The 27524-nt window shown below is 46.8% G+C and overlaps 1 protein-coding gene across 2 annotated transcripts in view; it reads right to left on the bottom strand.

Annotated features, from left to right (window-relative positions):
• The window catches only part of SASH1 (SAM and SH3 domain containing 1), a 167487-nt gene that overhangs the window by 74797 nt on the left and 65166 nt on the right, over nucleotides 1-27524 (bottom strand). For both annotated transcript variants that reach the window (XM_037034839.1, XM_037034836.1), the window contains 2 exons: nucleotides 12852-12902; nucleotides 12671-12720 (listed from right to left, as the gene is read on the bottom strand). In XM_037034839.1, coding sequence (XP_036890734.1) covers nucleotides 12671-12720; nucleotides 12852-12902 — 101 coding nt within the window. The remainder of the gene's footprint in view (nucleotides 1-12670; nucleotides 12721-12851; nucleotides 12903-27524) is intronic.

Raw genomic sequence — 27524 nt, forward strand, 5'->3', positions numbered from 1 at the left:
GGCGAGGCGTTTCTGGGGAAGCTGACGGCTTCATAATGAAAAGGGCTGACTTGGTTTTCACATGTCTTCTGCCCTTTCGCCCTTCCCTTTGGTAACTGCTCCAAACATGGGCACAATGTCCAAGTCGCGGTCATTTTCTCATAAGGAACAGAGTCACATACTATATGCGTGGTGGAGGAGAGAAAATACTTCCTTGAGCAGCTACAGCAGCCTACGTCCAGACTCCTTGCCAGATGAAAAAAATATGCCCCCATTTGCCTCAACGCTGCAGTCAGGTTTCAGCTGCATGTAAGTGAACAGAACCCTGACTCAGTGGTTAAGGGGTAAAGATGACCAACCAACTTCTATAAAGCACTGGGTCTGGGTTTACCAAAAACATTCAGATCTATCTGAATGCCTCAAACATCAGATACGCCTGAACATCTCGTTGTGGTCCAGGCTCACAGAGACCCTGAAAAGAATTAGCCCGTCACACAGAGGAAGAAACGCAGGCCCGCGATGTTCACGGCACTTTTCCTGCTGTCAGTTACAGAGCTGGGCTCCGCTTGGCTCTTCTGACACCCAGACCACTGTTCTTCCCACTACAGTGTCTGACTGAGGAAGGCAGGGGACTCTGCCGTCTGCCCCTGTGTTCACAGTGCCAGGCCCAGCACTGTGAGCCCAAAGCCAAAATGGTGCGCACTTTCTCTAGACACAGGCACTGACAGTGCAGCAGAATTCATGACTCGGCCCCTGGAGTCTGGTGTCTGGAGTCCGTGGCCCCAGGTGAAGAAGCTCTGACTTTCGAGGTTTCCTCCACAGGCAAGCAAGTTCGAGTGTTAAAAAAACGAAAAAGGCCTGGAACTCCACCTACTGCTCAGTCTGGGTTTGATGTAACCAGTAAAAGCTAAGTGCCTTCCTTTTAGGGCCTGGATGTGAATGTCACATTTTATTTAGGTCTTTATATCTTAAGAATTACTGAACTATCAAAGGCAAAATAAAACAAAACAGGGTTTTAGCATTGTTTTGACCACAAAAGCTAGTTTTTATAACATGAGGGGAAAAAAACATGTAAGCAGCTTTGTTGACCATTTTTTTTTCATGGCTGCTAGTTTTCTATAAAGGGAGTGAAATTATTCCTTCCCTCTATGTCCCCTTTAAAATTCACTGCATCTGTGTAATAAATACGTGGCCGAGGAGAGGCTTTTCTGCCAGGAAGCGTGGCTGAGATTTGAGGCCGGCAGCGTCTGCTGTTTGTGTGAGCAGCCGCTCGACAATCGGGGTGGGTGCCGCAGGTCCCGGCGCAAAACCGGCTGTGAAAATGGACTGCCACCCTGACTGGGGCAGGCTGCAGTCTGGGTGACTCATCCCAGCAGAGGTCGGCACAGTAAGGACACTCGCCTTTGCCATTCGTCTCCAATGTGCCGGGACCTGCAGGGAGAGACTGGCTGCAAAGCGTTGGCCTGTGCCAGCCTCAGCCTCGGAGGGTGGGGACAGCAAGAGGGGCGATGGAAGGAAGAGAGGCTCCGTTCAATTAACTCCTCATTCTGTTTCCATGGATACGGCACAGGAAGCTGGTCAGAACTTTCTCAGAGGAAGCACACAGCAGCGGCCATTCACCGTGGCCCGAGCCACGCTGGCCACGCTGGCTGCCGCTGAGCGGATCTGGCTGCAAAGGGAGCTGGGGCTGCTAGTGGGCCTTCTGCCAGCTGCCCTGAAGGGAGTGGGGGAGTCCGGGAAGCCACGTCTGACGGCCAAAGGCGGAGCAGCTGCAGGCACAGGGGACGCTTGCTAGCCTGGCTGACAACACGCTGGAGGCGCAGTGGCAGCCACCCTCCAGGGTCTCTTGGGGGCAGCACAGAGAACTGGGTGGGTCATTTCCACGGTGATCACCACCATTAACAGCCAACTGAACCTTCCTTTCATTTCTGTCACTTTCACTCCTTCAGAAACGGCAGGTGGACAAACACTGTGAGAACAGGAACGCACACTGACCTGTCTGCCCAGACACCATTTTGTACTGAGGCATCGTGAACGCACAACGTCATCAGTTCCAGGGGCACCAGGCAATGATGTCGCATGTGCATATACCGCGAAGTCACCACCATAAGCCTGGTTAACATCCGGCACCACGCCCATCTTGGTTCGAGATTCCTGCCCATCTCCCGCGTCCCACTTCTGTGCCCTCCACCCCTGCACCCACCAAGCAGCTCCCTATGTGCACGTTGCAATCCTGCTGGCTGCTCTCCCTGCCCTCTGAGGGCTTCGCATCCCCCCTCCGATCCTGTGGTTTCATCTGAAACAACGCACCAGAATCTGCTGGAGACAACTCCATGCCAGGCAGCGCTGCTGGGGCCGCCACGAGGACACGTGACCTCTGCCAGCTTCAGTGGTGTGGCCCCTGTCCCACTGGTGATTGAGACGTGCAGCAGAACCGCGGGGCTTCCGCCCGACAGACGAGAAATGGGTTTTGGCAGCCATTCACAAAGCAAGTGGGCTGCTTGGGCACCTCCTGGGGAATGTGTTCATGGCTCCCGGGTCCCCCATCTGGAGAAGCCAAGGCATTGCACCTGGGCGGGGCCTAAGGGTCTGTCTGGGCAACAAGCTCTCCAGCTAAGGCTGATGTGTGAATATGCATGGCGCCACCCATTTACCTAGGTAAACACTGGGAAACACATCCTCCTTGTCCATCTCTCCATTTCCTCCTAGTCCAACACCTCCGAGATACAGACAGCAGTTTCATAAGGGAGAATTTCCAAGAAGCAAGCAGGATACAGTAAGATACAAAACAAGCAGTTAACATTCTTCAAGTGTTAACTGACTAAGGTTTTACTTGGACAAAGCTTTTAGATAAGAGGTTGGGAGCTGGGTTTAGTGTTGGGTAACAGACTCTATTCCCAGTGCCTGGAATGCAGGAGACACTCCTTATGGAATGAGCCAGTGGATGAAAGAATTTTAAAAGCAAACACATAATAAAAAACAGGGTCTGCCAAGTTGGGGACCTTCGGGATCTGTCCCCTTCACACTGGTCTCCCTGTCTCCCCAGGGCATCCGACGCAGCCCGCTGCCAAGTGCACAGACAGTGGCCCCAACGTGGAAAAACCTAACACCAGGAGACACCTGAGCTGCTCCCTCGAGCTGGCCCTCAAGCTACGCTGATGCTGAGCCACGCACCCACCCCCAGGTGCTGTGCTCACACACCTTAGCACACCTTGCTTCTCTGCCTGGAAGTGCAGTCCCCTCCGTCTTTTTCCCTAAGAAACCGCCCAGTCAGCCCTCCTGCACTCACTCCTTTGGGAACACAAAGTGGACGTGTAATCTGCCGGTTTAGCTCAGCTAGAGGGCGTCTCCCAGAACCCCCTCCCTGTCCTGTTCCAGGTTGGTGGGGGCCACACGGGACAGTCATGAGGGATGCAGTAAGCAGAAAGAGACCGGTAGCCATTCTTTTCCTCTGCTTCAAGATCAGTGCAGGATGCAGGATCAGTGCAGGATGTCATCGCCATGTCCCCAGGTCATGGGGCACACGGGGCAGCAGCCAGGCCTGCACTGCTCACATTCCTGCCGAGTCCCCTTCTTGGGCTCTGTGTCCTGATTCCCAGGCCTCTTCTGCTCCAGAGGAAGGAGGGGCGCCAGGTGCTTCTGCAGGGTCCTTGTGCCATTGAAGGCAGAGGGGGTGAGATGGTGATGTGGGATTTGGCCCATTCCTGCAGATGGCAGTTGGTCCTCCTTCCCCACTTTCCGGCACCGTTTTTGCCCCAGGTGCCAGTCCCGCTGACTTCACGCCCCATCATCAGCCTCTCCTGGCTGCAGAACCAGCCCCCACAAACGTGTACGGTCAAAACGTTGTAATGACGTGCCTGAACGCCAGCTCTTCCTATGGAAGCCTGACTGACACTGAATCTACACGGTGCCCGGCTCCACGCCAGTCCCCTGCGGGACAGGCTGCCCCTCCTCCGGCAGCCCCTCTGCACTGGAGTCACACAACCTTGTGCCAGCTCTTCTTCAGGCTGCGGGAGGAGAGCTACCCTTCCTCTCCTATCCACCTTTCCAGGGCCCACGCTCACCCACGCAGCAGGAACCTGGGAAAGGTTTACTCAAGGGAACTTCACTAGCAGCCGAGCCCATCACCGGTCTGCCCTCGGCACAGGGTCCTTGTGTGGCCCCCGTGGGGGAGGCTACGGCAGAAGGACTGACTCCACCAGACAAACAGGTCTGGGTCCAAAGTCCCCCTCCGCCTCGCCCAAGACTGTGATTGTGATCTTGGAAAGCCGTGAACTGTTCTAAACCTCGGTTTCCTCAACTGTTAACTACCATTCACATCACAGTTTTGTTACAAGGACTTCCACACAGAAATGGTAGGTACGGGTCTTCCCTTATCCTTGCTGGAATAGGAATGTATTTGTGCACAGACAGCCTCCCTCCCATCCACCCTCCTCCCGAGCCCCATATTCTGATGGCCTCACCTGCAGAAGAGAGAATAGCCAGCAGCCACCCGCCACACCGAGTACTTCTTGGCCATTGCGCCTGTCTCCCGCCGTCACGCAGAAAGGATGCAGCCCTGCGCGTGGACGGGAGCCGGGGCCGGGTCAGCTGGAGGCTCACTCCCCAGATGAAGGCGACAGCTGAGGAGGAGGACTCTGGCACAGCTGCCCCTGCCCTGAGCGCCTGCGCTCTGGAATGCCGAGCCCTTCAGATATGCTGGGAGACGCAGCACACACGTGAGCGGGAGCTCACCCGCCCGCACAAACGCATACCTCAGAGCATGCTGGTCTGCAAGGGACCTGTGGAAACGGTGGCCGTCCCTCACCTCCCCCTCTCTGGGGCATGGAAAGGAAAGCCCAGGTGGGAACGGCATATTTGAAGTGGCTGCGGACACCATGCCCAGGACCCTCCTGATGAGACTGAGGGTAAAAACCACAGCCACACTGCCCTTGTCCTGGGCAGCGCCCCACAGTACAGAGGAGGTGGGAGGCAGAACGGGGGGAATGCAGGTGCCAATCATATGCCAGCCACCCTGCTAGGCATTCTGCACAATGATGCTCAGAAAGGGCTTTTAGGTTGCTCGCTCCATCAGTTAGGAACCCGAGGTTTAGAGAAGTTAAGTCCACAACAAGCAGAGCTTAAATTCAGGCTCAGGTTCTGTCCACACCAAGCCGACACCAGGGACAGCAAGCTGCCTATGCGGACAGTCTATGCAGAGCTGGGTGGTGCCAAGCCGTGCTCTGGGCTGGCTCACACGTGAAAGCTGGCCCAGGCTAGAAGGCACCCCAGAGTCCACCTGACTCACACTCATCGCTGTGTAACTGAACTGAGGGTCAGGGGGAGGCGGAAGGGAGTGGGTGTGACCCAGACGGTCAATTGCAGATGGAAAGTGTACTGCAAGTGCCAGTCCCCTGGACAGTGACCTTCCCCTGGAACCCACAGCCTTGGCAGATGGCTATTGGTCGGTAAACTGAGCAAAGCAAAAGAACAGATGATATACGTTACACACCGATGCCTGGCTCTCGGTGCAGCCCATTCACTCGGTGAAACCGAAGTTTGCTGTTCTGCCTGTACTTGCCACCCTGGTGAGCTCGAAGGCCCAGGCAGCTGTGGCCCCTGGGTCTCCCGGTGCTGCCCTAATAGGAGGACGGGCACTCGGCGAGGATACCTCCACAGGAACCCGGCCAAACCAACGTGTGAACTGCTCTAAAGGACATGCCTCCACACGGCTTCCTCATGCTGGTGCACGCGTGGCACCTTCCCCAGAGAAAACCTGGTGTTTCCCTCCCCACCCACAGCCCTGCCACAAACAGGACATGGAAACAGGACACATTAGTCTTGGCTGCAAGAACAAGGCCTGACCTGGATTTCCTAGCAAACTCGCAGACCTCATCAGCAGTTCCCACCGAATCTGGTTGGTGCCTGAGGATCCAGGGGAGCCAGCGCCCTCAGGTCCCCTGTGAAGGAGAACAGGCTTGGAAAGCCCAGCTCATCACACAGGGGGAGAAGCCCAGAGGACCAGAGGGGGCAGGCCCTGCCCTCCTGGCTTCCACAAAGACACGAAGCCGGGGCCCCTCCCCGCCCAGTCTCTAGAAACAAGCTCGCTCAGGAAGAGTAAGGGCCCACTGGGGAAAGAACTTACTCAAAGGAGACTTTCTTATACATTTCAAGGAGGTTGGAAACAAAGTTACCAAAAATTAGATTCAAAGTTCTATTCTTAACGGAGCTGTAATAAATGGATTTTTCTTTCAAAAAATGCACTTCAGCCCTGTGTGTGTGTGCACCTCACAAGACCTTCCCAGAATAGGTGAATCTAAACAGAGAGAAGGTCAGTGGCCACTCAGGGCTCAGTGTCATCAGGAGACAGAGGCATGATCGCCAAAGGGTCTATGGGAGGTGACGGAAGTGTTCTACATTGACTGGAGCGGTGGGCCTGGGTAACTTGGGAGAGCTGGCGGGCTGGATAAAAAGCCCCAGGGGAACACCACAGTAAGGGGTGGGCAGACAAAAGGGAACTGTAAAACGTGGGCAAAGTATAAGGAGGAAGCCACAATGTCACAGACACCAAGAACGAAGGGAGAAGTGTGGCCAAAAGGGAAGTCAGTAGGCCCAATGCAACGAGGGTCTGCAAGTGGGGGTGGGGGTGGGGGGTGGGTGTCTCTGGGATAGTTATGGTTTCATCATTGACCTCGGTAACTCAGGGAGCCGAGACATAAAATGAGTTTGGGAGAACAGTGAGATTTCTCTGGGGTAAAGGAGGAACTACATGTGTTGGTGCACGCTCACCCACGCCTCATGTATCCATTATTAAAGATCTTGTGTGTAAAAGACCCGGAGTTCTGAGTGGGAGGGGACCACACACACACACTGTGGGCCACTGCAAAAGTGACAGCAAAGCCCGACAGCTGGATGCTCCACCTTGACTATGCAGATTAGGGGAGGCTGTGGGAGAAGCAGAGACTAGAGCTGAATTTTCGAGGGTGGAATGGAGCTTGCCCAGGTAAGGGGGGTGAGATGACGGTGAGTGTAGGGGACGGACACCCCTCCAGAAGGAGCATCAGTTTCAGAGGCACAACATGTCGTGGGAGAACATGGCCCGCCTGAGAACCTGCAGGCGCCTCACACCGCCTGGAGAGCAGGTCAAGGCATGAGGCAGGCGCACAGGTAGGCTGAGAGCAGATGACAGGGGCCAGGAGGAGGAAGAGGAGGAAGAGGAAGGAGAGGCCAGAGATGCACGTGGTCTAGAAAGCCGCAGATGAGCGAGAGGAACTGGAACGTGGGAACACGTTCGGGGGCCTCTTCCCTGGGGTCTCAGAGGGAAGGTGGACACTGAGGGTTTTCAGGGGGAGAAGAGAACGTCGACAGCATCAGAAGAATGATCAGCTTGCCAGAGGAAACAGATCTGAGAGCAAAGCAACATCCAAACGGAGCGAACGCCTGCATGTCAGACATTCATCAACCGGAGTCCGTCCGTTTCATACTGCTCCAGAACGCTGCTCCACTGGCCTCCCCTCCTTCTATTTACCTTGCCTCTTCCATCATGCTATATATGTTTTTGGACTTCTTCACTGTGAAATAGTTCAAGTGTAGTCGTAGGTAATGAAAAAAAGTGGAGCTTAAATCAGCGAATGTTCAACTCTGGTGAAAGACTTAGTAGAAAAAAGCTTATAAATATTGGCTAAGGCAAAGCTTGTAGATTTATTTTGGACCTTCTTGCCTCTATAAATAAATAACTTAGCCCCAGCTTATATAGGAAGAGGGGAAGACTTGCTCCTACTTTCCAGGGAACCACTGCAGTGCGTGTTTCAAGTGCTGCTGTTTATAAAATGCTCCATCTGCCTCTGACCTCTCCATTTGCATAAGCACCATGATTGTAAGTCCTTGAGATTATACCTCAGTGGTGAGGAGCAAGGGTTCCCAATTAGGATCCAATCTGGGCTCTGCCACTTTTTAGCTGTGCGGCCTTGGGCAACTTCCTAGCCTCCCGGTGCCTCGGTTTCTGCTTTTCTGGATGGGAACGATACCCTACCAAACCTCCCAACCCTGTGAGGCTTGCACGGGCCAGCGGGAAGCGCTGAGATCGGTTTCTGGCCCACCGTAAGCACTCGATAAACATCATGTCCCATTTCCTGCTTCCCCTTTCCCAGCTTTCAGTCCGTAAGAACCAACCCCGTGAAGTTTACTTGCATCTAGAAACACCTAGAAAGAGCCGTGAGCTCCCCCACAGTGGCCTCCCCAGAAGTAATGAATTCAATAATCCTGACACAGAACTTCTGTGTTAGACAACTAGCTGATTTTCAGACTGCTTTTACACGTATACACATACAAATAAGAGAGTCGATTATCATGGGAAGCACCGCTAGCTTCCTACACGTTGTCTGTTCTCCCTCCTTCCTAAGGAGCCCACTTTGTTCTGGGCAGCCTTGCGCTCACTTCTCCCAACTCCCTTCTGGCCGTGGTGGCCAAGTGCCCCAATTCTGAGTCCCTTTTCTTTGCTTCATTTTCCTCCACAGCACCATTTAAAACATATAAATCGCTTCTATTCCACTCCCTACACTCGGCTCACTTCCGTGCTTCATCACAAGGTCCCGGATCCCAGCACAGGCTCCTGGACACAAAGCCAGGGCCCGCTGGGCAGGTGCTGCAGGCGGGCATGGGTGGGGCACAGTGCGTGCGGCACAGGTTCTCGGAAAGCTTTTTTTCAAATGTACCTGTGGCCCTTTGCCCTTTGATCTTTCCCCCTTCACCCTGTTTCTCTCTCCTTCCAAGGTAACAAGATATTTGATGACGTTCACCCTTCAGCCAGTAGACACGAACCCAAGATCGGTATAATAAAGTAGGTAACCTCATCGACAACCGATATACATAAATAGAAGTTCAAATGAAAGCTCCCTTGATCTTTTTACATGTTCAGTGAAAGCACGTGGAGGCACCAGATTGTAAGAAAATAAGGATGAATGGGACCTTTGCTGAACCAGGCAGGGGCGGATCTGTTTTATACCTATTATCTATAATCCATCTACCTACCTACCTATCATGCAGGTCACCCGCCTCTCCAGGCCAAAAAGAACCCTAGCAGCCCCACCAGGCAGGTATCCAGGTGTAGTGAGGTTCACTGGACTTCTCTTGCTGTTTGTCTTCCCTACCAAAGGCCCATGTCTTCGGTCTCTTCAGTCAGAACCACATTCCCGTCATTTAAAAGTTTAAACCTATGAAATGCTGAATACTCCTAGGAAGGATAATGTTTGGTTTTTTTTTTTAGACATCAGATATCTGCATCATAATTAATGCCTGATTCCTGCCTTAAGCAGGTTTTTACTGGGGAGAAGGAAAGAAGCAAGATGTGCCCAGGCCCCTGAGACAACTGGGTGGGGGGCGGGCACAGAGCCAAGGGCACAACCCCGTCATCCACGGCAACTGACTGCGTCTGAGTGCCGTGGGATTTGTCCACTTACGTCCACTGAGCTCTCTGGCCTTTCAAATAAAAAGCAGAAAAAAAGGTCTGCCCCTAAAACAATGTTGCCTCAGAAGGCTATTTTGGTTGGCAGGTCGTCCCTCCAGGGCTTGAACAGCTACCAGCCAGCATCGTGATCTTAAGAACAGCAGGACTTTGCCTTTAAAGGTATTTGCATGCTCAAGGACACAAAAACAAGAATTCAACATTAACACTGTCCTCCATCTATCCAGTTATAATCTGACCCAGAGTGTCCAGAGCGGCACCTCAATCTTCTCAGAAAAAACCTTTTTGGAAGATTTAATCCAAAATAATCCCCAATTTAAGAATAAGTATCACCATTCTGCAAGTCCCAGTAAAAAGTGATTCAGGCAAGAATCGTTAAAGGAATCTGAAACCATCAGGTAAAAGTTTGATGAGGATCAAGTCTCATCAAATGATCTCTCTGATGACATTTTTTCATTGCAAAGGGGAAGTTGTAACTTCTCAGAAACCCAACAGACATCACCTTAATCAAGTGATTGGAATTAATATCACCATTGAGGAGTATTTCACGAAACCCCTAGCCTACACTCTTAAAAAAATATATCATAAAGAGGAAAGAAAAACCAAGAAATCCTTTCAGACTAAACGTGACAAGAGACATGACATGTAAATGTCATGAATGATTTATTTTTAAGTGTTGGATTCGGACCTGACTGGTGTGATTCAGTTGGGCATTGTCCTGCAGAGCAAAAGGTCAGGGGTTCGATTCCCAGTCAGGGCACCTGCCTGGGTTGCAGGTTCAGTGCCTGGTCAGGGTGCGTATAAGAGGCAACCAGTCCATGAGTCTCACATGCATGTGCCTCTCCCTTTCTTTCTCCCTCTCTTCCCCTCTCTCTAAAAATAGAAATAAATAAAACCTTAAAAAATAAGTAGACAAAAAGTGTGGGATTGGGGGAAAAGGTGCTGTAAGAAACATTGCTGGGACAGTTAAAGAAACTTGAATATAAAGTGTATATTGGGAAAGTCAGCATTAAAATTCCTCTTACTTGTTAATTATACTATAGTTCTGTAAGAGAATACACACTTGCCCCTAAGAGATACATGCTGAAGTGTTTAGGGGTGTGTGCCCTGATGTCTGCAATTTATTCTCCAATAGTTCAGCAAGAACAATTAGTGATTTATGGAAGAGAGAGAGAGAGCAGGAGTGTGCAAACCCGTGAGTTTCAGTAAAGCTTATGTGGAAGCCCACTGCACAAATGCAAACTTTCTGGAATTTAACATTTTTTCCCAAAAGTCCTTTATAGCAAAAAAAAAAAAACCCCACAAAAAAACAAAGACAAAAACACAATTTTCAAATCTATTAAAAAAATGAAGGATAAAACAGATGAAAAATCTTCCATTTACTTAAACACCTAAGTTTAACTATTTTAAAGAACAAAACCGAAACGGCAATATTAGAGATGAAGAAGCTGGGGTTGTGTGTATATATGATTTCAATTGTTTGTTGTTGTTAACCTCAGAGGAGGCCATCATTCTCTCCCTCGACCACAAGAGTCATGCCACATTTCACTAAGTGAAGGCTATACACATGGAAAGAATGACTACCCATAATTAAGGGGAAGAAGAAATGCCTAGGCTAAGATTAGTACAAATTTGGTGAGTCACTTCCCCTCACAAGGAAAGACAAACAACTTTATTTCCCGGAGGATTCAGAAACCGAGAGAACACCGGAGTGCTCAGCTTGAAGCATGCCATACAGGTGGCACCCAAGGTCAGGCGGACCTACGGCCCCTTCACTCAACACTTCTGCCCACCCTCAGTTCAACATCACCATGGTGCCTCTAGTTTCAAAATCAATGTCAAGTCTGATCTCTTGGCTACTTCAGCCTCCACATGACTAAGTTGCAGGGAGAACATACGCAACTAAAACAAAGGAAATCCGTCTTGACTGCACATCAACCCTCTAGCCCTGAGTGGGCAGTGGCTTTGGCTTTCTGTTGCTCTTCACTCCCAGCGTTCCTTGGTCCCAAAGCAAGTCTCCTGAGCCTCTTCAACGGAGAACAAGAGCTTTGGCCAAACGGCCTCCCCTCCTCGGAGCTGCTCCCAGTGGGCGGCTCACACACGTGGATGGATTAGGCAGAGCCATGCTGCAAAGTAAACACACACACTCTCCCAACGTGTGCTTTTCATTCCAGAAATACCTCGCTCCTAAACTGCTTCTGTGTCTCTCTTGGCATGAATCGGCGTGAGTGGCCCTGCGCCAAGGGAAGTGCCTGTTCAAACACATGGGCTTTCTGAAAATTTCTTTACCTCGGAAGATCATACATAGAACATTCTAGCATAATTATAATGGAATAAAGGAGAAAAGAAAAAGGTTAAAGGGGGGAAAAAACCCATTTGTTTTGTTTTATAGAGTCGCCTAAAAGAAATACTGGAAATACAACATATAACATACAATTATCTTCCAAGAGAGTAAAAATTACAGGGTCCAAGTCAGGACAAGGAAGCAAAAATGTGACCTTGAAGGTTGGTGAGCACTTGCCATCTCTGTCGAAAGCGTTTATTCCTGTGTTACGGTCACCCAGCCAATCAAAAAGCAGAGGAGGATGTTTCAAACACTGTTCCATTCTGGAATGTATTTTCACTTTGTACCTTGCTTCTTTACGACTTATCATACATCCAAAACTAAGGATGTCAAAGAAGAAACCCATTTGGGTTGACTTAACCATCCTTCCCTTTTCCCCAATAAACACCTTTCTCCAGGCATTTACTAAGAGTTCGCTCACAATAAGCAGTGTGAAGTCAATACCTCTCCACAGAACTGTGAGGCATCACCAACTGAATTACAGTGAAAAACACACTCAAAAAAAAAAAAAGAAAAGAAAAGAAAAACACACTCTTGTGATCTACCTACATACAGGGGCAGGCAGAAGTAGGTTTCCAGTTGTGAGCACACAAAAACAGTTTATTCTTGTATTATTATTTATTATGTTTATTATTTACTTGTATTATTTCTCTTCATATTAGTATTTCATATCCTGACTTATGATCTATTTTTTAGGTAATGATGGCTGATACTTGAGCGGACGACCAATGAAAGTGGATCCTTCGAAACCTACTTTTGCCCCACCATACATGCACACACACACACACACAACAGGTGAGGGAACTGCCCTCGAGTGCCACAGAACACACACAGTAGGATCCCCCGTCAACACAGACCTAAAAGGCCCCTCCACTGCACTTCTGACCCTGGGCAGGTAAACTTACTTTCTCTCCACTTCTGGTGTTGACGCGGCGCTACAGAAACCAAGCGACTCCTAGGAGAGAGAGAGTTCACAGCGTCAGTACAGGCGGCACACAGCCGGCCTCACCGATTTGGACAGGGTATCCCGTAAAAAAGACGGAAGGGGCAGGGGCGAAAATAGATGATTAAAGTCGTCGTGCTTACTTCGATCTGGGACCGCAGCTGACGTGACGTGGGGCTGGCGTCGGGTTTCTCCTAAAACAGAACAGATGCGGCTTTTACTGAGGCTTCCAAACGTGGCACACGCCAGAGAGACAAGCAGATATGTAACAGGAGCTGGGGGAATTCGGGAAACACGAGGGTGCAGTGGGAGGGGATGGCGGGGACACACAGATTTTCTGGAAAAGCGCAAGTATTTTTAAAATGAGAGCTCTAGCCTCTGAAATAAAATGGAACTGTTTTCTAAACTCCGCCACCGGACACGGCTGACAATGTTATGAGCACACTCTAGCTGAGGAATACTGACAGGTAACAGTGAAAGAATTCCCTAGGTGTGATGAGACTCTCACCAGGACCGGGAATTTACAGTGACTTATCTGGGGTTGAGTGTCTTTTTCAACAAGAGTCCCATCTGATTTTTTTAAAGATTCTATTCATTTATTTTGAGAGAGAGGGGAAGGGACGGAGAAAGAGAGAGCAATATCAATGCGTGGTTGCCTCTCACGCACCCCCAAACTGAGGACCTGGCCCCCAATCCAGGCATGTGCCCTAACTGAGAATTGAACCAGCGATCCTTTGATTCACAGCCTGTGCTCAATCCACAGAGCTACACCAGCCTGATTTTAAAGTTCTAAACCATTTCAAGGCATTTAGAAATGTAGGGCTAGTTGTTAGCGTCTTTAGGGAAGTGAAAAGTTAACTTGGTGTTATCTCACAGCCCTGAAAATCATCAGGCTCCCACAGTACAAACGAATTAGCCTCGATGAACATTTAAAAACAAACAAAAACAACTCTCAGTACCCAGTTAATCGATAAAATAAACACGACACATTATCAGCACTACAGTGAACATCACTAAGTCAGGGCAGCAGCAGAGGAATCGAACAAGGTCAGGGATAAAGCGACGTAGGATAGATGGTACTTTCGTTCCGCAGTTAAAAAAAAAACAACAACTGTATCCCCTTTAAAAGAATAAAAAAAGGAGAAATAAACCCTCTGATGCAAGGTTACCTGTGGGGAAAATAATATATGAAATAATCGTTGGCGGCAAAGCAGGAGAACCGCACTATTACAAGTGACAGAATGCACCAGAGGAAAATGCGAGTGACACAGTGGACAGAGTGTCACGCTGGTGTTTTTCCTCCGCGGGAAAACAAGCGGACTCTACCTGGGCGCGGAGGTGGAGGCAGCTGCACCACCGCCCAGCGGTGGTCCCCGCCTGGGACCACTGAGTCACAAGCAAGACACTGGGCAGTTTGAGGACTTTCGCTGACAATCCCCACGTCTGAAAACATCAGATTCACTCTGAGCTTTCCCAAGGATCCCGCTGTGCTGACTGCCCCGTTCTTCTGGACGGCTGCCCCATGAGTCTCGGCTAACGGGCGGGAAACAGGAGCAGAGCGTCTCAAGCATGAATTCTCACTTGCCATCTAATTGTTCAATTCACTAAGGCTGCCCACTTCATCATTAGCGTGATTTTGAAACTAGATCAATGTTTTCAAAACTCAGCAGTAAAGCAGTCAAATGGGCATAACTCAAGAGTAAATTCATAACTGCAGATAGCTAATAGGAATCCAGGACCAGGACAGGCTACCAAGTGAACGTGCTGGGCTGAGTCCACCTGTGAATGGGATGGTTTTTGGACGAGACTGAAAGAGAAAAGTGTTTTAATGGACTGGCAACCCACCAACCCCTAGTCCAAGGGCCTTATTTGTTATGAAAGAGTGGTGTGAATCCACCCACAGAACTTCTGCCTCATTAGCATCCTGGTTTTTATTGCCACCTTTGTTCATTATAGACAAATTTATATTCCTGTCTCAGACTCAATACGCTGTTTTTACNTCCACCTGTGAATGGGATGGTTTTTGGACGAGACTGAAAGAGAAAAGTGTTTTAATGGACTGGCAACCCACCAACCCCTAGTCCAAGGGCCTTATTTGTTATGAAAAAGAGTGGTGTGAATCCACCCACAGAACTTCTGCCTCATTAGCATCCTGGTTTTTATTGCCACCTTTGTTCATTATAGACAAATTTATATTCCTGTCTCAGACTCAATACGCTGTTTTTACGAGACAATGTATGGAAATGTTTGGGCTAGATTCCAAGTGCTGATACAACGTCATTCAGACTTGAGATATAGTAACAAAAGGGACACACATGTCTGAGGTTCCTGGTGTCCAGTCCAATGTCAACGCCCCAACAGCTCACCACTCAGCACTGCGCGAAGAAACTTAGCAACTTAAACAGCAGGTGGTAAACAAAGGTTTATTTTGCAATTTGTCATCCTAAATAGTCCTGGAGTCGATATGAAAGCCTTAAGAGTGATGATGCTAGAAATCTATTAGTTCCTCTGAAATTTTTCCTCAAATTGCCCCTTCGACTCCCAACTTCAGTAGGCATCCTTCCAAAACAGTCAAAAAGAAAAGGGAAAAAAAAAAGCCTGACTCAACTCTCTCCCCTTCTTCAGATCTCAACTCTTCTTCAAACTCTAAGTCTCTACTTCACTAGGTAATAGGCCACGAGAGGACATTTTCTGCTAGCACTGCATATTGTGATCTGCATTTTTTACAATGAATTGTACTTATTGACTGCATCCTTTGTCATTCAGTATCATAAACATAACATTTCGGTCTGTTACACAAAATGTACCTGTTCCTACATAAGAAGCAGGTGCTTGTTAACAACCCCCCTCCCCATTCAATGTCTGAACGGATCAGAAAGGAACATTCCAAACGATTCAACTTCACCTGTTACATTGTTACTTATAGTAGACGTTTGGCTGTGTGGTAGCTACTTTTGAGGAAACTGGCAGGGGTGTGTACTTTGATGTTTAATGTATTAAAACTCTTCCCTTTAAAATAATGGGCCCAAGGAATGTTTCCATGCAGAATGTCTGTTTTATCAGGAACCGGAAATGTTAAACAGGAGCATTGGTATTGTGATATTTCCAGTGGTTCTTTTTGTTTCCAGAACATCCCACGAAATTTTTTCAAAGAAAATATTAATTTCATCTCTTAAAGACAGACTACCATCATTGTTAGGAAGCAGTTCTTAAACTAAGCGTATCCTCAAGTAAAAAATACCACACAAATAAGAAGCACCTTGTAAAACTGTCCACTAAGTAAGGACCTATCCGATGTTTGGGAGAAAACAGAATGCACTTTCGGAAAATTCCGTTATTATGGCACTGATGGATGTCACACAATATCCATCACAAATGCACACAGTAATTACTAATTACTGTCATGTAGGAACAGTATGGAATATTTAAGGCATAAAAATACAGAATTCAAAATACAGCAAACCCTCGTGGGCCCACAATTGTGCCTGAGAAATGGACCGTTCATCACAGAGCTAAAGCTAGCAGGTGTTCTGACATCTGCTGGGGAAAACATCTGTGCACAGAGTAGGAAAGGTATCTTACTAGAACCATCATACAAACACACAGAAGAAGTGCTGGACAACTTTTTATTGCTCGTCACAGAAAAAAAAAATACTGGAATTTTTTTCATGGCCCAAGGTAGAGCAGAAAACCATGATGGAATCAGACGGGGGAGCACCGGCCACACAGGCAGCAATAAAGGTGTTGCCCACACAACAGAAGCGGGAATTCTGGTCAGATGGACAGAGACAGGCTCCTTGGGCCCCTCCTTCCGTGTCCAGTCTCTGGGCCAGGCTGCCCCCTTCTCCGCTTCCAATTCAACTACTACCAGTTTTGGGGAGGAGGCAGGGAGCCATGGGTTCCAGCGGAAGGAAGTCCTGATGAAGGGGAAGGGTGGGGTAAGAGAATAAAGGGATGAACTTGAGGGCCTCTCCCCACACTACTTTATTCGGGGAAATACTGATGGTTCTTAACACAGTTTCTGATTTGGAGGTCATCGTGTTGATGAAAACCGTAAAAACTGTGACAACCACTAAGCCACAGTCACTAAGAATATATGCATCTTTGGGGCATGTTATGAAAAGAGATGGAATGAGATCACTGAGAAGTAAGACCCTTCTCTCTCTTATCAACATATTCTGTTTTCTCCCTTAATAACACATGCAGCAGTTACTACCACTGTGTAACAAATCAACCCAAACTTAGCTGCAAAAACAACAAGTATTTTGTTCTGCTCACAGATTCCATGGTGAGACTTCAGAAGGGGGACAGCAGGAAAGGCTTGTCCCTGCTCCTCAGTGCCAGCGGCCTCAGCTGGGTGGGTGTGGCTTGAGGACCGAGGTCGTAATCACGGGGAAGTCTGCTGGCTCACATGCCTGGAGGCCCTGCTGGCCAGCAGCTGGGGCCTCAGCAGGGGCGGTCAGGTGGCCCACCATACAGGAAGGGCGGTGCTCTGTGTAGCTGCAGAACCTTGAGTTTCAAGGGCAACAGAAACATCGCTGGGAGACGGAAACACCAATCAGCTGCCTCTTGCACATGCCCGGACTGGGACCAACCCTGCCACCCAGGCATGTGCCCTGGGCGGGAACTGAACCAGTGACCTTTCGCTTTGTGGGATGACGCTCAACCAGCAGAATCACACCAGTCAGGGCCGTGTTGCCTTTTAAAATGTAGCTTCAGATGGTGTCACTTCTGGAGTCACCAACACTCCTAGATGCAAGAGGGCACACAGTCCCCATCTCTCAGGGGGAGCAGAGATGGTACAAAGAACATGGCAGTGGGAGGCATCCTTAGGGCCAGCTTCGGAAACCAGCCCACCACTCCCGAAGCCAAGCTGACAGGGCCTCACCTCCCTTTCTCCAAACGAGGAATGAGATGCGATCATTCCCCTGTGACAATGTTTGTAAGGATTCTTTTGTGACTGTTATAGTTTACTTCAGTAAGCCTATCTTGGCAACATATTTCAACCTTCACCTACCACTTCAAGGTTGAAATATCACAATGTTTTAGACTAAAATTATTATCTCTCTCGTTTCAAAGTTATTATGAAAGAAAACTTCAAATACACCAAAGTAAACTGTATACTGAACTTCCAAAGTGCTGTTACCCAGCATCAACAAGTATCTACCGATGGCCGATTCTGTTTTATCTACACCTTCCCCTGTGCTTCAGTCCCACCCCATTTCACCTTGAAGAAAACCCAGACTCATTGTCACAAAATATCACAAATGTTTTTTTATGTTAATAAAGTTTAGCAAACAGGGTTGCCTCAATCCCAACTGTGGTTTTGCCTTGAGCAAATGCCCCCATCATCATGAATTTGACCTTCTCTTCCTGGTACTCAAGAACTGTCTCTGGTTATTGCAGAAAAAAAAAAACCATATTAAATAATTTAGATATGCCATCTAAATATTGCAAAAGAACAAAAAGAAATGCATTCAAAATTGAACACCGCCAAGGAGTTAATTAGGAAAGTACTTACTATATCACCCAAAGTACAAATACAGCCTACATCCTCCTAATACTTTTTTGAGCATAATATACCCATTGACTTTGCACTTTGCAGAGCATGCGAAGCAGTATTTAGTGAGAAGTAACTCTAAAATTTGGTTCATGTTCAATATCCAGAAAGCCACACAACACTAGAGTCTGAACCTGAACCTGTAATTCTAAGTTAGCATATTATGACTTTGTTTAAATTTTTAAAAGTAAAATCAAAATGAAAGTGGATGCACAAAATGAACGTGGATTTGCTCTATGGATTAAACTCGTCATTCAGCCACATGTGGATACCTTAGTTAAGAATGACAAACATAGGTTTGTAAACTCTAAACACTAAATGAACATCCCTACCTCGATGAAGCCTGACAGGGAAAATCAAACCAAAACATAAATACAGGCCACTGTGTGGGGGCGTACATGTGTGTGTGAGCATACATGTGTGTGTGAGCATACATGTGTATGCAGGCAAGGGGAAAAGTCGGAGGGCATGTACCACATGTGAAGTTCCTTTTGCTACTATTCTCTTTCTACTTTTCTACAAGCATGTAGTCTTTCACTACCTTCATTATTTTTGCCCAACAATGGAAAAGATCAGCTTAAAATACAATCTCCAAGCCCTATATATGTTTTTAAATTATCTACATATGTATGTTTACAAATAAATGAGAAAATGTCTGCGAGAATTCTTATACACCCACGCACAGTCCTGGCAAAGGTCACTATGTTTCTCCATTTGTAACATACTTTTCAAGTGTTTATAACTTTTTAATATATATATATATTTAAGATTTTATTTATTTATTTTTCGAGAGACAGAGAGAGAAGGAGAAAGAAAGGGAAACATCAATGTGTGGTTGCCACACGCGTACCCCCCAGCTGGGGACCTGGCCTGCAACCCAGGCATGTGCCCTGACTGGGAATTGAACTGGCAACCTTTTAGTTTGCAGGCCCGCACTCAATCCACTGAGCCACACCAGCCAGGGCGTGTTTATAACTTTTTTATTAACATAGCAAAAGTCCTCCAAATTAAATTTGATAATAATTTTACTTGTTCCCAACAGACTAAAAAGTTAAGAAACATTTAAACAACTTCTCAAAGTGAGTTACACACTGTATTAAAATTTTTAATAAGTATAAAAATACTATACATGAATTTTATGATTAATCATGAAGAACCATGATTTCAGAAATCATTTCACATTCCTGTTCTGACTGAAGGAGACTAAACCATACCACTGTATGTTTTTTGGTTTTGTGTTTTTAAGGAATCAGATGACAAAAAATTACTGGTGGGAGGAACCTCAGATCCATTTCTTGTCAACTAGGACAACCTCTGGAAACAGTAATTCCCTAGATGTTTATTATGTCTAACGTAGAAGCGAAAAAGAACAAATGTTTCCAAATGAAATCAGTGGTTTGCCAAAACCCAAAACCACGCCTACGAACATGGCGCACACACATCTAGAGTCACGCGGACAGGACGTGGTCAGATATAAAACTAGGGCTCTGGCCCTAAATGACTGCATTGTCCTCCAGAGTGACACAACCCACTGCCCAACAGACCAGAGTGAAAAGCCCGCTGCACAGACTCAGGTCCTGGAAAACAAACATCCTGCTATCTTTCTCGCTCCAGCTCTGCGCCCACCTTCTTGTGGAAACCCACACTTCTCCATCCCTCAAGCTGCCAGTGTTCCAAGCCAAATGAACTTCACAGCTGGAAAAGCAGGAGGCAGAAACCCTGTTCCAAAAGCAGAGAGGAAGAGCAGGCGCCCACCTGCCCAGCTCCACGCCAAGCGCTCCTCCTCCCAGCTCCAACCCAGCACAGGAAGGAGAAGGCGGGAAAAGCCAGAGGACTGTGTACGCTTATTAGCAAGTCGGCCAGTGTGTAAAACACCCCACGCTGCTACTGATGCACGCGCTTCACGGGAGCTCAAAATCACAGGGGAGGTCGCTGCCGGTGGCCGACTTAAAGGCTCCTGTGGCATCTACCACTTTTCAAGTGGACTCTGAGGTTGTGGCGTTTCCAAGCTGGCCCAGTGTGCTCCCCTCCTGTCTCATTTCTCCATTCCTGAAGATCAGCGGGGGCGGGTGTTCATTTTACCAGGACTTAAACCTTCCGATCAGATCAGCTACCAGGGGCTATTGCTTCTTCCTTCATAAGGTTTCCTACGCCCATCCTCCCACTCCATTCGCATACACCAGTTTCCTTGTGATCCTTCACCTCACAAGTACCTGGCCCACCACTGAAGCGGGTGGGTGAGGAGCACAGGCGTCCAGTGCTGCCCCCACTATAGTGAGATTCTGACCTCAGTTTTGCGCTTGGTGTTTCCAATGGCAAGGAAAGCAAAACGGACCGCTTGCTTGTCTTTAGGTTCCTTTTGATTCTTAAAACATACAACAAAGCAGGTCTTGCCCATCCAATCACTATCGTCAAATAAATCTTCTTGGGAGATTTATTTGACAATATAAGGGGAGGGAACAAGACTGACATCTTCCATACTCTTATATTTAAAGGTAATGCACGGTAAAGGACCAAGCCTGCGCAAGAGACTTGCGCCTCCAGCTTCCTGCAGAGAGTGTGCTGGGTCCCACTGAAGGGCAGCATGAGCCACGTGCCTGCAAGAACTCAGTTCGCTTCACAAGCACTTTAAAGCTCAGCAAGACCCGTAAAAACCGAGAGAGCTCCCAAGGGGACACCCCCGAAGTGCACACCCCCCCCCACCTCTTGGAAGGAGACCCGAGAGCACCCAGGGCAGGAGCAGAACTCACTCCAAGGAGACAGAGGGGTGAGCTCCCCCATTGTCAGTCCTGGCTGTGGTAAAACAAAGGGGAGTCGGTCAAGTTGGATGAACTGGTTCAATTCAGGGATAATTTGGACCTAAGAGTGTCAAGTGAGTGCTCTCATGCCTCCTTTCAAACAACAAGGTAACAGGACCCTCAATTTCTAACCTGTTCTAGGAAACAGTGTCCTAGATGTCTTAGGCTATAATTTTAACAATGTTGAGGACACACCAGGTCCCAAGCACCTTGCAAAGAAACAGAAATAAATGAGACCCAGACCATGACATGCCAACCAGTCATTTCGGTAAGTTGAATCATGTCAGAGGAACACAGCTTTGACTTGGAAAAAAACTAATCTGAGAGTGTTACAATATATAAATCTAAATCTTAAAAGGCACTGTGTCAGTAACGGCATTTTAGTTATCCTTAAAAAAAATCTAACAAATTATATAATTCAATTTTTCATTTTACCAGCAGGACTTAGCTTCTCAACAGTAACGTACAAACGACCTCAGATTTCTCAGTGGTGGACATGATATCCGGCCACTCTAGACGTTGTTTATCAAGTTCATCCATCAAGTGCGCCCAACTTCAGTGCTCTGATCTGAGCACAGTGGGCTGCTGACTGGGACCGCTAACACGAGATGCAAGTGACAGGAAGCCACTAAAGGACCCCACTTAACCCTCACTTTCTGTTTGTTTCTCCTCATCTTCTCTTTTATCTAATTGTCCCTTTTAAAAGTATTCATTGAGCACATTCCATACACTAACTAAGCACTGTTCTAGTCAACAAGGGTGAAACAGTGAAAAACACAGGCGGCACCTTCAAGGGGCTTGCACTTCAGTGCGATTTCTAAGGTCACTCGCAGGAATCCTGCCTCCCGGTGTCTGCATCGCAGGCGCTTCTATGCGGGCACGAGGCAGAAGCCAACTGGAGAGTCGGGCTCGGCTCTGGAGGCCAGGCTTTCTGCAGGAAAATGAAAACTGGGAGCACCTTCACTGGTGTGGTGGCTGGAAATGGGATCGTATAAACAGGATCAATGGGAGGAACTGGGCTGTTTACTCAGAGAAAGAAAGGAAAACACAAACACGTGAAAGGCTTCCAGGGAGCAGGGGCCAGACAGCTGCTGGGAGCAGATTCCCAGGGTGCACGAGGGCGCTGACGGCACCTGAACACTGGGGACACAGAGCAGGACTCGAGGTGGAAAAACACTGAGTACGTTTTTAAATAACCTATGATTGCAAAAAAAATAAAATCCAAGCATTAGGGTAAATACTGAATGTTTAACCGGTATCAAAGTTCCAAATAAAATATTTTCTATTTAAAAAAAATCTCGAGCTTGCTTACTAGTAAATAACCTTTAAACAGATTATAAGGAGCATTTTGAGATCTTGCTTCCTGGCATGTTGTCAGTTTGGTTTACATAAACTCTTATAAAAATTCAAAAAAAAAAAGATTAGTTCACGGGCTTGAAATGACTGCAAGCCATTCAATCAAGACTTTTAAAGATGAGCTCAATGCTCTTACTGGTCATTTCTAAGAAGGCATCCGACTCACACAGCTCACTTATAAAAACTGTATTGGTGGCCCAGCTGGTGTGGCTCAGTTGGTTGGGCATGATCCTGCTGAGTGACAGGTCTCTAGTTCGATTCCCAGTCAGGGCACGAGCAAGAGGCAACCACCAATCGATGTTTCTCTCTCCCTCTCTCTTAAAAAATCTTTTCAAAAACCGTGTTGGTCATTTTTATACCTACTGAAATACCTATGGCAATTTATATTTCGAGGATCTAACAGCATTTTGATTACCACCACAGTGTAATTTCTTATGAAAATGGAACAGATTTCAAATTCAGTTGAAATTTTTCATATTAGGTAACGGAAAATACTGACCAAGTTCTACCGTACAGACTTGTGCATCTACTGCCCATCCTGAGGCTGGCTGGCCACGCCGCACCCGAGGGTCCCTGTGCCCCACACCACCACCACGTCTGACAGCTGCACCTCGGACTCCACACCTGAAGCTTGAATCAAACTCTCGCAACAGTCCCAATGCACCTTGACCATGATGGACAGCAAAGGCCCGCTGGGCAGCTGGCCACTGAAGGGCGTACCACACTGTGCTCGCTGCCCAAGGGAATGACATACTAAGATCCCACTGTGCGACAACCACCCAGTGAGCCCCGGACGGTGGTTCTCAAACTTGGTGCATTGTAATTGCCTGAACGGTTTGCACAACACCGAGGGCTGCCCCGACACCCTCACCCCAAGTTTCAGATGCAGTCCACCTGGGCTAGGCCCTGGTGGTGATGCTGGGGCTGCTGGCTGGGAACCATGCTTTGAGAACTCTGCCCCAGGCCAGGCGGCTCAGAGCTGCCTCTGCTCTGGGACCCAGTGATCTGGGGGTGGAAGGGATTGATTAATTATAATTAGTACATCTGAGCCACACCTGACCCTCTGGCCTGGTCTTCAGTGTTCTAGAAGGAAATGGTCAAGACTAATCATTTTAAAGTAAGAGGAAAGAGCTGGGCTGAAAATTATTATGTTTTAAGACAAAGGAAGAAAAGCAAGCAAATCCAGGTCTCCAAAATAGGATAAATTATTTACAACTTGTGAAACCCTTATCCCTGGAAGATTCAAGGGTGACCACAGGACCGTCTGCTGCCTGATGGGGGCGCTTTCGGGAAATGGTTCGGACCTGTCTGACTACTGTGATTCTACTATGAGAAATCAAATACGACTTTGTGGAATAATTTGCCTTTCACGTTATATTTTAATGACAAAATGAACCACAAGCTCTAACCCAATGACAAACACTTCAGGATGGATAACCCTCAGAAGTTGGTGACAATCCATTACTGAACCAATATTCATGCAATCATGTGTTCAACCAGTATTTCTTTTTTTTTTTTGAGGATCTTATTTATTTTTTAGAGGAGAAGGGAGAGAGAGAGAGAGAAGGACAGAAACATCAATGTGTGATGATTGCCTCTCTAATGCCTCCCACTGGGGACCCTGCCCGCAACCCAGGATTGTGCCCTGACTGGGAATCAAACCAGCAATCCTTTGATTCACAGGCCAGCACTCAATCCACTGAGCCACACCAGCCAGGGCTCAACCACTATTTCTTAAGTGTGAACTCTATACTTAACTGACATGCTAAGTACTGGGATTATAAAATAGTCACTGACCTTCAAAAGCTCATGGTCAAGTGAGAGAAACAGACAACTGAGAATATAAAAACCCCAAAGCCTCTATATTATCATATAAATAACATCTGAACTGATTAGCAAGCAGATTGAGTATTGGAATATGGGTTTTATAAAATTATGGAGCCTGACCAAACTGGAGATGCTAAATTTTAATGAATCCTCTAACACATTGGCTCACATTTTGTCCCAATTCACTATATTGTTATGGGCTTTGTAGCCATAAAATCAAATGGTGCTATCATGACATTGAACCCTCTTCCTTCTCACTCTTTGAATTGTATTTTCAAACTATCTTTAAAACTTTCGTAGCCATCTTAAAAAGTTTCAGCAGCGAAAGCAGTCCAGTGCACACTGAAATCATCAGTCGCAAACTTACTTCTAAAATAAACTTTCGAATTAATAGTGTTACTTTATGATGTAAAACACTTTAAAATACATGTAAGATGCCATGGTATTGTTTTAAAGTAAGAATAAAATAAAAATTAGGATCTCAGAAAGTTGATACAAATGCCAAATTTTAGCTTAAGGCAAACTTTTTATTGCCATATTATAAATGCCGGAAACCTCAGGTTTATAGTGAAACTACAGGCAGGCTGAGCCCGTGTAATATACATAAGTAATATGTTTCTGTTTTTGTACAGTGATTTTCCTCCCCTCTAAGCATTAAACTGTAAATGACTATAAATTATTGAACTTAGTTTTAAAGCAAATGAAATTTAAAATACCCATTTATTGAATGGCTAAAGTGCCACGTTGAAATTCCTGTGATTTATCTGTTTCTTTAACGGTTACTGTAGCAAACGTACTTCATTGCTCAAAATTATTACCTGGCTGCATGGTTTACTCTGGCTTAAATATAAATCTACATCCCTGTTCACAACAGCAGCTGTTTATCAGAATCTCGTTCATCACTCATTCTTCCACCCCCACAAGGCCCAACTTTTTCTTGCTACCACCTGAACATGCCATCTGTAACACTGAAATACAGAGAGGTAACACTCAATTAAATTCATCTGCACCATGATTACTTTGGCGGGGGTGGGGTGGGAGGCGGGGCCTGGTGGAGGACCGTGGAACCAGTACTGACTTCCCTCCTGTGCTCACAGGCCTACTTGTGCGGTGCAGACTCTGGTAGCTCAGGCAGCCCCCGCTGTAGAACTCCTGGATCTCTGGGCCATTACCACTCGCAGGGACTGCGATCAAGGCCAAGGGGCCACTGCTACTGTGGTGAGGGGGAGGGATTCTGGTTTCAAATCCAGCTCTTTTAGATAGAAACGCTACTTCAGGTAGAAAAACACTCCTTTTGGATAGCAAGTGACTTTAAGGATAAGGTACAGAAATGAATTCAAAACCCTATGAGACTACTTTTCATGAAACTGGTGAAGATTTTGTTTTCCAAACAATATTAAATACTATAAAGTATGAAATGTTAAAAAGCAGAGATACACTGTGAGTGGAAGCACAATGTGTACCATATATGCAGCTGGTAGTAATTTGACAATTTCTGGAGTCTTCGAAATGTCCCTACTTTCCAAACTGCTAAGCTCATACCCAATAAACTACCCTGAGAAGGTAAGTTAGGAAGGTAGAGATGCACCTTTCAGGATATTTGTGGTTAATTATTTTTATAATGACCAAAAACTGGAAAACATATAAATATCTCATATCAGGAGATATATAAATTATAGTCCATCGCAAGGTAAAAGGGTACATAATCATTAAAAAATCACAATACTTAAGAACATTTAATAAGGTGAAAGTGTTCCTTATAGAAGGTTAAAGAATACAGGTGAGGCAAAGAAAAAAAACATTTTCTCGAGGGTGGGCCCCTTGTAGTCCAGGCTCCCCCCTGCTAGGTGGGTGTTCTAGGAACCCATCTACATCAGTGCACCAGCTGGCATTGTTGTGAGAGGCTGCGTTCAGCTTCAGTATATTTTTTTCTGAAGCCTCTCAACACATTTGCCCATTTCATGACGGGTGATTTACGAGCACACCTGCCCACACCTCACTAAGGGTTAAGCAGTGTTTGACCTAAAATGGTGTGACCCCTGTGCCCCACCCTCCCTTCCCTATTCACCCATGGCCCTCCGAGTGACTTTTTTTTATTTCCCTAGATGGAAAAAAAGGCCTAAAAGGTAAGCGTTTTGCTTATGTGGAAGAAGTGAAACAAATAAACAAAGGCAGAAACATGAAAAGGCATCAGAATTGAGTCCAAAAACTGTTTTGAGCAGTGGGAAAAACATCTCAAGAGATACACTGCTTCAGATGGAGAGTACTTCAAAGGTGACTGAAGTTTAAACATGGAGGAATGCACAATTTTTATACATAAATCCTGGGGGTTTGGGGGTCCCCCTCATATAAGCAAATACACTGTATATACAGCTTGCCCCCAATGTGTATCTGGGTACATGGGTGCACATATTTAGAATGCAAACTCTTCTGGGGCAGAAACTTTTGTCCATTTTGTTTACTGGTGTATCCCCAGAACACAGCAGAAAGTCTGGCACTTAGTAGGTCCTCGATGTTTGATGAACAAATACAGGTATTTACATGCAGATATATCTGAAGTGGGCGTGGGGACTTAAGCATAATTATTTTCTATTATAGCTGTTCCTGTATTTTTGCTAGAATGTGGATGTACTACTACTACAATCAGAAAGCAAAACAAAATTGCTTCTACTAAAAATATATTTTTCCTAATGTTATCCCTTCCATAGACCTGGAGGCTGACTGGGCTCAAAGTTACACACACACAGCACACCATCAAGATTGCGCACTGTAACTGGGACGGACAACATCCAAGGCACAGAAGATCGATGCTAATTTGTTTTAATCTCACATAATGACCAATTTCTTTTCTCCAAATAGATCTTTGGGGAACCCATGTCATTTAAAGATACATTACTCTGCCCTGGCTGGTGTGGCTCAGTGGATTGAGTGGCGGCCTGTGAACCAAAGGGTCACTCATTTGATTCCCGGTCAGGGCACATGCCTGGGTTACCGGCCAGATCCCCAGCGGGGGCGCGGGAGAGGCAACCACACATTGATGTTTCTCTCCCCCTCTCTCTCCCTTCCTAAAAATAAGTAAATAAAATCTTTTTAAAAAGTAAAGATACATTATTCAGCACATGCACATCCTCTAGTACTTATTTTCCAATTGCATTATTAAATTCTAAAAATCAATAATTTAGAACTTTCCCCACAGAAATTCCGCTTTACTTTCCCTTTTCCCCTTCAACTACCCTGTCAAATCTTCCTTTCCCATAACATGAAAGGAATGACTT

The sequence above is a fragment of the Sturnira hondurensis genome, unplaced genomic scaffold (assembly GCF_014824575.4).
Source record: "Sturnira hondurensis isolate 20B ecotype Veracruz unplaced genomic scaffold, ASM1482457v3 Scaffold0022201, whole genome shotgun sequence".
NCBI classification, from domain to species: Eukaryota; Metazoa; Chordata; class Mammalia; order Chiroptera; family Phyllostomidae; genus Sturnira; species Sturnira hondurensis.